Source organism: Euprymna scolopes, chromosome 4 (genome assembly GCF_053919585.1).
Source record: "Euprymna scolopes isolate OS-2025 chromosome 4, ASM5391958v1, whole genome shotgun sequence".
In the NCBI taxonomy this organism is placed as follows: Eukaryota; Metazoa; Mollusca; class Cephalopoda; order Sepiida; family Sepiolidae; genus Euprymna; species Euprymna scolopes.
This window is the reverse complement of record NC_136485.1, coordinates 69,519,488-69,532,699: the sequence shown is the minus strand read 5'-3', so window position 1 is coordinate 69,532,699 and position 13,212 is coordinate 69,519,488. Positions and strand designations below refer to the sequence as shown.

Sequence of the window (13,212 nt, the reverse complement as noted above, 5' to 3'; positions counted from 1 at the left end):
ACGGAAAACCATCTTTAATGTAGGCACATATTCCATGCCGATCTTGGGGGTCAGATTTAGATGTTATAGTAGAGTATGCTTTAATTATGAACTTGTCTAGGGAAGTGTCGGCCCTATGCTAGTTTTGCTTAGAAAGAATGTCCTGTAATTGGGTTTCAACCTCTGATGTTGGAGAAGGAGACATAGTAGTTGGGGTCTACATTGGAGGATGGGGTTCTAGGTTTATTCATGTTTTTTTTTTTTTTCTGGAGATATTTCATGTTGAGGCTTTGGGATTTGTGGAACAGGTCAACAGACTTGGTTAGAGCAGGACAGAGAGGGGAAAGTAAGAGAAAAAAAAAAACAGGACATTTTTTTTTTTTTTATTACGGCACAATCATGTTGACACACCGGTTCTCGCCAGATCACCGAAGTTAAGCAACGTTGAGCCTGGTCAGTACCAGATGGGTGACCCATTTGGGAAGGTTAGGCGCTGTATGTACCTTCTGGGAAGGTTGGGCGTGGAGCCAGCGCCCTCACTCTGTAAAAAAATGAACTGTCGCTACAAAAGCTTTTACAAAGTTATAGATGGCCTATGCTCCTTAGGGGCTCAAGTCTATGGATAGGATGGAAATTTATTTGCAATAAATTTTCATAACATTGTGTTTTTAAATGCTATATAGTTTTTTATTTTAGGTGTTCACAAATGTTTTGTGCAAGTGATTGATTTATTACAATACAATAAAATGGCTGAAACTGTCATTTGAAACGTCTGTCTGTTGATAAATCATCACTAACCATTTGTATGGCTCTAATTTACACAAAGTCCACTAGACAACCTTTATTGAAACTGTCAAAAACCATAAAAGCAAAATATAGGTTTTCTTTCTTTTTAAAAGTTATTTCTCTCAGAATACAGCACCACTAGTGCCTCACTTGGACATAAAACCAAACTGCATTTCATTTATTTCTCTCAATCACTTTTAGGATGTGCCCCTTCAAATTTAAGCCTCTGTAATTACCTCTATCTAGAGCTCCTCATTAACCTTTGCAACAATTTACAATTGTACTAAGATCAACCTATTGAGTATGTGATCATCTCAATGCCTGTTTTATCCGCAGTCTCTAACATATTTATAACATCTCCTTTGATTTTACTCACAACTTTCTGTACTATTTCTTCCTCAATTCTTATGAGTAAACCACATACTGCTTTTGAAGCTTTTGTTGATTTCACGAAAACTCAATCGTCAAAAATTTTTCATGATTGCATTTGGAAGCATCTCTCTTGTCCTGTTCAATTGTTGCTAACATTTTGTCATTTTGAATGCGGTTCTCCAACAATATCTACATTTGTCTTTACCATTTGTTTAGCTATCCTGACTATTTCATTCTTTGGGTCATCCGTTCATAGTATATCTTGGAAACCTGGCTTGTTCATCCTCCACTTTTGCTAATTCAATATTTATATGGCATAATCATATTTGACACACCAATCCCCATTGACCACCAAAGTTAAGCAGCCCTGAGCCTGGTCAGTACTAAAATGTGACTATTTAGGAATAACAGGCGCTGCATGTGCATTTAGCTTAGCTCTGCATTATTTCCAGTCGTCCTGAAATTTTCTTTACCACTGGAATCAGCTGACTCTAGAGAGGTGTATCACATTCAGTCTGGAAAGTAAGTTGGATTATTTGGATTATTCAGACTACTATTCTCATCTTATTTTTCATGTTTCAGTCGATGTAACATTTAACTTTCTTACAGTTATATTTTATTTAAATCTGAACGTGTACAGAATTGCAAACAAAACCCTTTATTTAATCTATGACTCAGCTGTTGAGGGCTTTGATTAGCAATTTTTGATTGACAATATTCAATCCTAACTACAAGCGATAACTAACAATAACAACTTAACACTTCTACCCAGTTATGACTGACAGAATGAAAACAATCTACCTTCATGGATTAAATAAAGAGTTTAATTTAAAATTCTCTATCAGTTCCAGAATTTGACAAAGATTCACAAGATTGAGATGCACATGAAAAGGTAAGAAGGCTAAAATTTTATGAGAATAGTAATCCAAATAATACAAATTATCAATCCACATGATTGTTATAGTTTTTTTTTTTGCACGTTTTGTACAATCCACATCTCAATAATTCTGAAACCTTAAAATCAAGTTGTTTGACAATCACAATTTATGAAACCTTGGTAAGAAACAAATTATAAGACAATACTTACTATTTTTTAACTTTTGCTCATTTGAAAGATTTCAATAATTATCAAAATTGCAAAAAATGAATATGAAACTGAATGTTTATCTTTTTCATTTTTCTTTTCAGGGAAAAACTGTGATAGAACAGCAAGAAGAAGCCAAGTTAAAAGCAAAATATCCAAATCTGCAGATGAAAAGTGGTGGCCCAACTCTGCTGCAAAAGCGTTTACAAAGAGGGGTGCGTATCTTTCTTATCAGTTTTATCAAGGGGGGTAACTCTTCCGAAACGTTTTCTTCCATTTCAAAACGGTTTAAAACTTCATTTTTTTGTTGTAAACTAAGTAACATTGAGAAAGTAATCGCTTCTTGTGTTCTCTAGAAAAATAATTTTTCATTGGAAAGTAATTTATTGTAGAAAGACTATTTTTTTATCTGCAAAGAAATATGATCAACATCAACTAGTATTTGTCTCTTAATCATGAATGAATGCCCAACACCTTTTTTTACCGAATGCATGAAAATGACTCATTCTCTGACCTTTCTTATGATCCTCACATATTTAGTGTGGAGACGATTTTACATTGCATTTATGGTGTTCTATACAACAGGCAACTTTATAACTAGTATTCTGGTCCATATCTGGAGATTAAGGGATGGTTAGAATCTTAAAAAGATGTCTCGGTTTGAATGTAACAGGTAAATGTCTGGCATTTGGTAGGATCCCCTATCTCCAGCTTAAACAAAATAAGAAAATTGAAAAACAAAAAAGGATAACATTTTAGCAATAAATGAAAAATATATTGTGGATCTCTTCTTTTTTTTTTTTTTTTTTTTTCTACTAGATGTCTTAATTGCCTCTTTTTGTTAAAACTTATTGATTTTCTGCAACAAAGATAGATTTTTTTGTGTAGGCCTTAGTTTTACCTCTGTGTTTTCTAATTCAGTAAAGCTAAATGGAATAAAAATTTCAAGAGGATGAAGCAAATCCCTGATTTGGGATACTACTCATAAATCCCTTTTTTTTTTTTTAGCAGAAATTTTATCTCCTCAGCTATCTCATAATCACTGCTCTCAAATCGAACACTCATAATTTTCATAAATATTTGTGATTGATGAATTTCTTTTCTAACTGGTGGTGAAGGTAACTTCTCAAGTAATGAGTTCTCTAATGTCTTATGGTAACGTGTATGATAGATGTTGAAGAAACTGAATGTAAGTCTTCACAACTGGTTTATAATTAATAAGCCATCAATTTGGGATTTAAATTCCTGCAACTTGTCCCAAGAAATTACTTAGAAAAAAATTTTTTTTTTTTTTTTTTTTGTCTTTAATCGGTGGAGAAAAAAATCCTAGAGTGGGGCAACTTTTATTTTTGTCCTAATCCAGAGTGCCCCTTCTGGGGAAGCTGGATTTACCTCTCACATTAAAACCAGCCATCTGGTTATACCAGATCAGGCTGTCTGAAGATATTGGCTTCCTGAGATGAAATGCACGTAACATTGATGCTTTTTGTTTTTCTACATTTGCAAACCTTAATTATGTTCTGCAAAACTAAAAACAAAAAGAACCCACCTTCTTCCCATTCTCCCTTTCTCTATCTCCACCACACTTCCTGACTGGTTTCTTAACTTAAAATATACCAAACATTAATACTCCCTCTCCTATTACTATACTCCTGTTCACAGGACAGGGAACAAAAACGATAAAATCCACTATAAAACAACAAAACCAAACACTACAAACTAGTAATTGAAGATACAAAAAGCTTGAAGAATAAAACCATTCTACAAAACAACTGCAACATGAGTAAAATTTCTAAAAAGACTGGATTCGACATTAAATAACCAGAAAAGGGTTGATATGCTGTCAAGCAATCAAACCACATTAAAACCAGCCATGTGTCTAACTCGCTCCTCGCAAATAAATAGGGACTCTCTGCTATAGAAAAGGTTTCCCTCAAATGTTTGTTTTTCTTAATGAAATATTGACTAATTATTTTAATTGTTAAATAAAAAAAAAACTTAGATTGTTTATAAAAAAGAAAATTGTTACTGTAAATTTATTTTCTGTCCTGTTGAAAATATACATCTCTTTTCTGAACAAAAAATATTCAACAAAAATGAATGTCAAGTGTGTGAGTTCATATAGAAGCGTTGATTTAATTTGAATAAAATAAAATATGCATCAAGTGCACTTGAAATCCAAATCACAACGTAATAGTTCCTCATATTACATTGCATATTTTATTCTATTAAAAAATGAATGAATCTAAAAATTAAATTGCCCCCCCCCCCTAAAATAGTATCTGGTTTGTGCAAATCATAACAAACTGCCTAGAATCACCTGATTTGAGCCCAAACCAATTCCATACCAGGTAATTTCACAGCAAATCATTGCATCTTGTTGCAGGTTGGTTGAGTAATTACTTAATATTGATTAACAGCCACTTGGTTACTCTCTGCATCCATCGATTGTTCGTTCTTCAGGCAGCGACCAGCCCATCACTCCTCATCAACCATATTCATGTTTCCTAGTCAGTCTCGGGGACACTGATCATATGGCACTGGGTGATGGCCAACTTCTACCGTGCTAGTTCAGTAGGTTTCTGTAAAGCAGAGCAGGCAGCATGTTGCTACAAACTGACCCTGATGTCTGGGGTCATTTTTTTTGTTGCTGGCTACCACCATGGAGGTGTAGGTGACCTTTCTGCATGTGCCAACTCATGCCTGTTTCTGTGGTCAGTTACTGGCGAAAGTAGATGTAGCTGTCAACTTAGTCTATTCAATGATGGTTTGCACTTCCATTTTATCTTGATCGTGATCTTTAGCCTTATAATGTAACAGTGCAGGTATGCAAATGTCTGTGTGCAATGTGTCACAGTAAGGAAGAAGCAAAGAAAAAAATATAATAAAAGAAAAATGTGGCTGAGAAGGACAGAGATGTGTTACACATATGGGCTGAGAGCAGCAGGAAAAAATGCTTCCTAAACATGGTTGGACAAAAACAGTGCCATATGTTCAACACAGCAGTCTTGTTAAGCATATTGTAGTACAAGAAGACTTTTGAACAAGAAACGAGGCATTATTCTGGAAAGCACCTGTAAATGTCTATTTTGTTTTTAAAAAAAAAGAAAAAAAGTGAATCAAATCCTTTATCTTTGTTTCCTTGCGATTGTCTGCATACGTGTGGGTTCCAAGGGTTGAAATGTAACAAAACCGTTAAAAAAAGGGGTTTACTTTGTTACAATAACATTACCCGAGAGTATTACCAAGCACTATTACATATTTTCCACAATGGTCAACCAGCACAATGTTGTTGGCAAAGCATAGATGGGTGAAATAGTAGCTGTTGATTTTGATATCCATCCCACAATTAGTTCAACACTTGAGCATGGTCCATGATGCTGTAACCAGTTGTGAAGCTAACTTATTCTTGGATGGTTGTTGCTCGTCCAACTGCTTAGTAAGGTAGTTGAGTCACACTTTGTGGAGATCTTATCATTGACTGAAAAGCAGCTCCATTCTTAGTGATCACTCTTGTACATTAGTTTCAAGATGTTATCTTATGAAAAGAACGTTCAATACAATATAACTTGAATGTAATTTTTAATCAATTTTCATTTAATTTTGATGCTTTTCATACAAATTCATTTGTATTGTTTACAGAGGCAAACTTTAAAAGAAAGAATTAATTGATAAAATTTTTTTTTCTTTTTTTTTTTTTTTAAGAAAATTAAAACTTTATTTTAGATAAAAAATATTTTGAATGATTATTCTAATTTACTCCTTACTTTAAATATTTAACTAAAAACAAGATGAAATGAAACTAAACGAGTTTGTGTAAGTTATCTATTATATAAAATGAACTTTGTAAGAGTTTGTCCCTATTTCACATGAAGGTACTTGATGTGGTTGGGAGTGTTCTCACATAGGTTTTGTATCAGAATACTTCTGATAAGTATCGATAATCCAAAAATCCCTATTAAAGAAGAAAGTTCAATTTTAACCAAAGTTAACACTTCTATGCAGCCTAACATCACAAAGTGCATTTGAAAAGTTTTATCACCACACACAAAGGCCTCGTCTATAAAATCAACTACAGATTCTTTTATAAGACATGAGCGCGTTTGAAATAAATGTTTCTTTTTAGAGCACAATTGACTTGTGATACTTGACTTTTGTATGTTTAACTTTAATTCAAGTAATTATGTAAAAATGATTTCATAAAATGAACAGATGGTTTTTTAAGGCAGTGGCATGTTCAAAATGAATGTTTCTATTTAGAGCACAATTAAAGCCTGGTTATGTCAATGCATTATTTACGGATAATTTTATAAAATCAACAGTACATTCTTAACAATACAATGTAGACTACAATGTGTTGTGAAGTAAGTCACTATGGGGAGGCATATAAAGTTTCCTTCTAGTAAATTGCTGCGAGCAAGCAAGCAATCCATTTGATTAAAAAAAAAAAAAAAAAAAAAAAAAAAAAAAAGCGATTTCACAGATTTTAATGACAAGAAAAGTATGGGAAGCTGGAGCAGTTGTTCATCCTCATTCAATCCCAGACATTACCGGGTCTCCCTGCTAATTTAATTTAAAGGAAAACTAAATATTTTTTGTCTTGTTTTAAATTAAAATAAAATAAAATCTGTATATTTTATTTTTTTTATTTATTTATTTTTGAATTTATCCTAAACAAGGCACGATTGCTACTGAAAAGCTATGATGATTAGGGTGGGGATATCTTAAGTGATGAATTTAGTAAAAATGGTACTCGTTTAGATTATATTTAAATTTCTGCATATTGGTACAGTTGAGGGAGCAGGATGACAATTCCAAAATCAAGCAGTTTGAGCAAATTACCTATTAGAGTAGAAATTTCATTAGCATTTGAGGACCTATACAGTGAAAGGGATGGAATTGTACTGCTAATCAGTTTTATCTATAAATATTTACATTGGGAGTAGAGGTTACAAGTGCAATATGTTCATCAAAGCACATTTTATGAAAGTACTTGTAAAACAAGCACAGGAATGCCACATTTTGATGATGGGACAGTGGCTGGAGTTTGGTAGATTATGGAACTATTAGGTTAAACAGGAGTGACTAGTGGTTGGTGCACAATGATATTGGAAGACTGATTTGTATCACGTTTTAAAATTCAAAAAAATCTTTACTCCTTGTATACCTTAAAGATCATGATGTGAGTTGGAGAATTGCTACAGATATGTAGAAGCAGTAGCTAGCAGGAAAAATGATAGCAAGTGTTTGCACAACTACAAAGAAATCGCTGAGCAAGGATCTTTGCTACTTGTCATACAAGAATTACAAGGCCAACTACTCCCCAAGTTCCAAAAGAACCACCTTACGAAAAATTCTTTAATAAAATCAAACACTCAGTGTGAGCTGTACCACCTGCAACATCAAGGATGACCGGATTGCTGGAATTAAACTAATGTTCAGGCATCTACCAAGTGACATTGTGGAGGCTACATGTTGGAAACTTAGAGTGGCTTTGAATGATCTATATTAGGCAAAAAAATTCTCTAAGAAATACAATTGGAATTTTGAGAATAAATTGGTTATGGGCCAAAATATGACCTTTTTCTATCCTTTCTGAACAGTATTAATTTGTTTCAAACAACTTGTAAAATATACTGGAAAGGACTCTGTAACATCTATTTAAAAAAAAAAATCATCAAAATCTGATCAAATTTAAACTTAGAATTAATTTTATCTGCAAAGAAAAAAAATGTCTTTTTACTAAAGTGTTTTTGGGGAAGAGGGAGTTAAAAATGCATGATAATTTTTTTCTTTTAGTTAAAAGAACAAAAGCAGATAATTTTCTGTTTCTCATGAATTTATTTTATGATCTATTTAATTTTTAAAGTAAAAATGTAGGAAAAATAAATTTTGCAAAGTTAAAAAAAAAAAAAAAAAAAAAAAATTTTTTTAAATGTGTTTTTATTCTTATTTTATTTATTTTTTTTTTTTCCAATTCAATTTTTTTAAATATTATTTCTCTTTCTCTCTTCTCTTCAGTTAAAATACTTTGACTCCGGGGACTATAACATGGCCAAAGCTAAGCTGAACAATCCGTCGGCATTAATTCCACCATCAGAGAAGCGTTACCTACAAGATTCCATAGGTGAAGCCATTCCAAAACCGGCAAAACCTGAGAACCTCCCTCCAAAGAAACCTCACTGTCAAACGAGCAAGTTGGTCAACGAGACAGCAGCGGCTGCAGCAGCAGCTTCAGCAGCAACAGCAGCAGCTGCCCCGTCTCCCTTATGATCGGACATTTTTGGTCACTTGGCGGGCTGGGGGGCTTGGGGTGCGCGCGCTACAATTTCTATATTTTTTTCTCTCCCTCTCTCTACTGACACGTGCTCCTTTCTACCGCTATTTCTCTTACGACAACTAGTATTTCTATTTTTAGTGCAACCACAACAGCTACTACTATTATTACTACTACTATTAATAATATATTGCTCTGGCCCCCCCCTTCCACCTCAGTTTCTCATCCATCGTCACCTGTGTATACTACTTGCCTGCCAAACTTTTTTGATGTAACGAGACACACACACACACTTTTTAATCCTATAAAATGTCAAGAAATAACTTTGAACACTTATGGCTTGAAATAAAGCCGCGATTCATAAGAAAAAAGCGCCATGTTTTTAATGGTTTTCTTTCAAGAGAGAAACTATAAATAAAATAAACTTTACATAATTTTTTTAAAATATTTTATTTCTTTTTTATGTATGTGTAAACAATTTTTCTTTTCTCTCTCTCTCTCTCTCTCGTCAATCAGGAGCGCTGTTGGCCTTAATTTCTTTTTTTGTTTTTTTTTCTTTGTGTCAATTTAACACATTTCCAAATAAATTTGACTTTGAATTTGTGATCAAATAATGCCTATACATAATTAAAATTTGTCATTTTTTTTTTCCCCCCTTGAAAATTTGATTGGTTTTAATTAGCACAAAATGTTTTTATATATATATATATATATATATATATATATATTACAGGCAAATTAAAAAGAAAAATAATTTTCTTTTTGTCTATTCTGAAAGTAAAAAAAATTTCATGAAGGTCAAGCGACACGAAAAACAAAACAACTTGGCTTGATAATTACTCATAAACACAATTGGGAAGTGGGTGCGTTTGTATGTTTTTCGTTTTTGTTTTTTGTTTTTTTTTGTTTTTTGTTTTTCAATTGCACCAAATGATCTTTCATTTTCTGTCAGCCCATCTGATTGATGTGCAATTTTCTGTTCCAAATTGGCTTTGCCAATCTTCTCCGCTTTCTTTTTCTGTCTTTATGTATACTTTTTTGCCAGGCAACTTAAATATCCCATTCCTTCTTTGTTTGTATCTTAGATAAAAGCGAAACACTGAATGAAGAATGTAATTTTGTTGCATGATAGCGAAGAAAAAATGGATTATCAATGTTTGCAATTTCCTATTGCAATTATGTTATCTCTTGTTACCATCAGTTGAATAATAACAATAAAAAATATTTTAAAATCCATTCAGACTTTCTTTTGGTTGTTATTTATCCCGTCCTTTTTTTAAAACTTCCGAATGTGAAATATGTTGCCCAAATGGATTCTTGCCACCTTAGAATTGTTTTTTGGAATATTAGAATTTTTTAGACCATTAAAAACTGGCAAAGTTATAGGCTGTTGACTTTGATTTGGTATAAAGCACTTATTCTATCAGTTGAAGTATAAATAAAATATTGAATATGGCTACATTTTTGCATTAATTACTAATTTCTGTTAATTCCTAACTGCATCGAATGGATACCATAATACTTAATTAAATGCAACTTATAACAAAAGTCCAAACAAAATTTCAGCCAGATTGGTTTCTGAGAAAATGTGGAACAGACACAATGAGAAATATAATTATAGTTTTATATTTATTTTTAACTGACTAAAATTCTAATATGAATTAGATATTCTTACTCATAGATCTTTTTGACCCGACTACAATCTCAATTGTGATTAAGATGAGAAATTCAGTTAGTTATGAGAATGTGAACTTGTTAAGCTCTTGTTGATACTGTTTGCATCTGCATGTGACTCCTGGCCAGTGAAAGTTGCATGATGGTAATCTTTGATTGCTTCTATTTGTGTCACATCCAGTTCACTGACAGCAGTTTGTTTCAAATGTGTCTGTGTGTGCGGTATCACTCGTGAGACGTCTATGCTGAATTGGTTACACTTTTCAGCGTGAATGCATCAAAAAAGCTGTCAATCCAGTTCTACCTTCGGTCTGGAAGAAACAGTGTGGCTTGGAACTGTGAGGCAGAATGCAGAACTGATGATCAGTCCACATAACTACAGCGTTTGCTGGTAGAATTGAGACATTCGTCAGCCTTCATTTAGGATACACTGAATTTATTGGAAGGAGCAAGGATGAATTCCATCACAAGTTCAAAAGAGACTGTTCAAGTTCCTTTAAAAAAAAAATTTCTATATATATATTTAATGTTTGCTGGGGGAGACATCTTTATCTTTCAAATGATATTCAGCAGAAGAGCACAATAAAATATTTGAAACAAAGTTAAAATTTTTCTGTTTATTTAATGTTATTATAAATGTTTATTGGTTTTAATAAAATTCATTTACATATACAGATGTGATTTGATCACAAATTCATCTGTAAATATATTTGGGAATGTGTTAAATGGACAAAAAAAGCTGACAAAATGAGAAGTGATATTCAGAGTTTGATTAGTAATTCTTCATTACATGAAAGCTTCTTTATAACAAATGTGTATTTAATATTTGTATCGTTTTATGTCAATCGTGTTTTCAAGAAACTAATTGAATTTACATTAAAAAAAATCTTTTTGGGTATTTTAAGCAGTATGAAGAGCAATTGCATATAATTTTGCAAAAGTTGAAGTATGGCTCCATTTGTTTTTTTTTTTTTTATTTTTTTTATATAAATTTTTGCTTACTAATGAATTTTTATTACTGAATTAAATTTTATTTTACTTGTAAAATAAACAATCTAATTTGTTTTAACTGTTATTCTCAAACTCCTATGCAATTGAAATATATTCTATTTGCTTATATTTATATAATTACATCATTTTTTTTCATTTCTAAGTGATTATCAGTGTAAAATTTGCTTAATTTAATTTTAAAAATTAAATTTATTTTATGTGAAATTTCTATTTTTCTTTTATCTGCATTAAAACAGCAATTTAAAACAAAAACATTTTGAATGTCTAGAAAAGTGTTTAGACTTGCTGAAACTAACAGTTTCCTGTTACATACTATTGGACATCATTTTTACGAAATGTAATTTTTCTTTTGATGTATTCAATTTTTCTTTTTCCTCTCAAACCATAAATACTAATATTTTTTTTTTTTCTAAATGAAAAAAGTACATAATTAGCTCTAAGTGTTAGAAAAAATTCTTTTTAATGAAATTTTAAAGTGGTATAACTTTCGCATAAACATACCTCTGCTGAGGTATCTTTTTAGATTAAATGAAAAATGAAAACGGATTTTAGTTTAGAGGAAGTCAAATTATGGTTTCTTATTGGGTTATGCTTCAATCTATTATGTGACTGTCAATCATTATTACATTATTACCTGGGTTGATTCATATTTGAATTCTTCAGACTACTGTTCTCATTTTGAGTTATTTTCACACCGTTTTGGTCAATCTAACCTCCGACCTTCAAGAGTATCTTGTGAAACTTGGATAAAAGTACTTGGTAAGTTCAGTTGTAAGTAACACACAGAAATACAACTGCAAATTACTTGGGACTTCTATCTAATCATGGCTGATAGAACAAGAGCATGCAACCCTTGTGGATTAAATAAAGAGTTCTGTTAGAAACTGTGTGCAGATTTCAGAGTTTGATAAAAAGATTCCTGTGTTTTATTGAAACTTTGTGCAAATAACACTTAAGATGAAGTTAAGTAGTCTGAAGAATCCAAATACAACTGATCAGTCCTCATCGAAACAATTTAGAAACATAAAGTTGATTTTAAAACTGATAATGTAATGTTTGTGTTTAGGTTTCACATGATAATGACAAAATATTTTTTTCTAAATCATCTAAGCAAACAAACTACTTGAAATTTAGAGCTTCAAAATGTTGTGCTGGTGATATAAAAATAAATATTTGAGAGAAAAAAAAAAAATTAGTTTCAACACTTATCAACTATTTATTTTTAAATAAATATCTGTTATAATAATACACTTTCTGTTCTGCCCTTGGTCAGTAAAAGGAGATATTTTTCTACACTGAAACGATTCTCAATCCAGAGTACCCCTTTTTAAGGAGCTGAATCCCCCCCACCTCACGTCACATTAAAAACTGGCTTTGTTTCTGCCTTTGTAGAGAGGTAAGTAAATAAGAACCTACAATTTTTTTTTTAATATCTCAGTATAACAAACCAAATCACTTATATTGCTTTACAATTGATTTAAATATTGTACACTTGCGTTGTTAAATAGCACAGACCCTAGACATATTTTATTCATTAATCTTAAATTCAGGTAAACCAAAGAATAGGTAAAGTGTTTTGCCTCAAACCAAACAATATTGAGAATCTGGTTAAGTATTCCTATCTTTCAAACCCAAACTTTAGACTCTAACTGCACCTTAACTTGAACAGATTATACCTGGAGCTAACCATAACTTTTTATCATAATTGTCATGTTTCACCATTTTTTTTTTTTTTCCTTTTCTATATAAGACCAAAGCAACCACTGAACATTCACCAGAAAACTGACCACTAAACAAATATTTCACTCAAAAATGATACCAACACTTGTACAACTGGTTTCTTTACACTGATGTTGTTGTTGAACGAGTTGAAATTCTGCATAAAGTTCACAAAGATTGTGCCTCGGAATTGTCTGATCTGCAGGTTTTAAATTTCACCTTCTCCCCACAAAATTGAAACCAAAAGTCAGAAGGTTTGACCTAGAACACCCAAAGGAATGATGCAGAAACAACATTGCCGTTTTCATTC

At 32.0% G+C, this 13,212-nt stretch overlaps 1 protein-coding gene across 1 annotated transcript in view; it reads left to right on the top strand.

Annotated features, from left to right (window-relative positions):
* Positions 1 to 9,734, top strand: part of LOC145268282 (cAMP-regulated phosphoprotein 19-like) — a 56,677-nt gene extending 46,943 nt beyond the window's left edge. The window contains exons 2-3 of the mRNA XM_080123690.1: positions 2,326 to 2,436; positions 8,243 to 9,734. Coding sequence (XP_079979816.1) covers positions 2,326 to 2,436; positions 8,243 to 8,494 — 363 coding nt within the window. The 3' untranslated portion in view covers positions 8,495 to 9,734. The remainder of the gene's footprint in view (positions 1 to 2,325; positions 2,437 to 8,242) is intronic.
* The last annotated feature ends 3,478 nt before the right edge of the window (positions 9,735 to 13,212 follow it).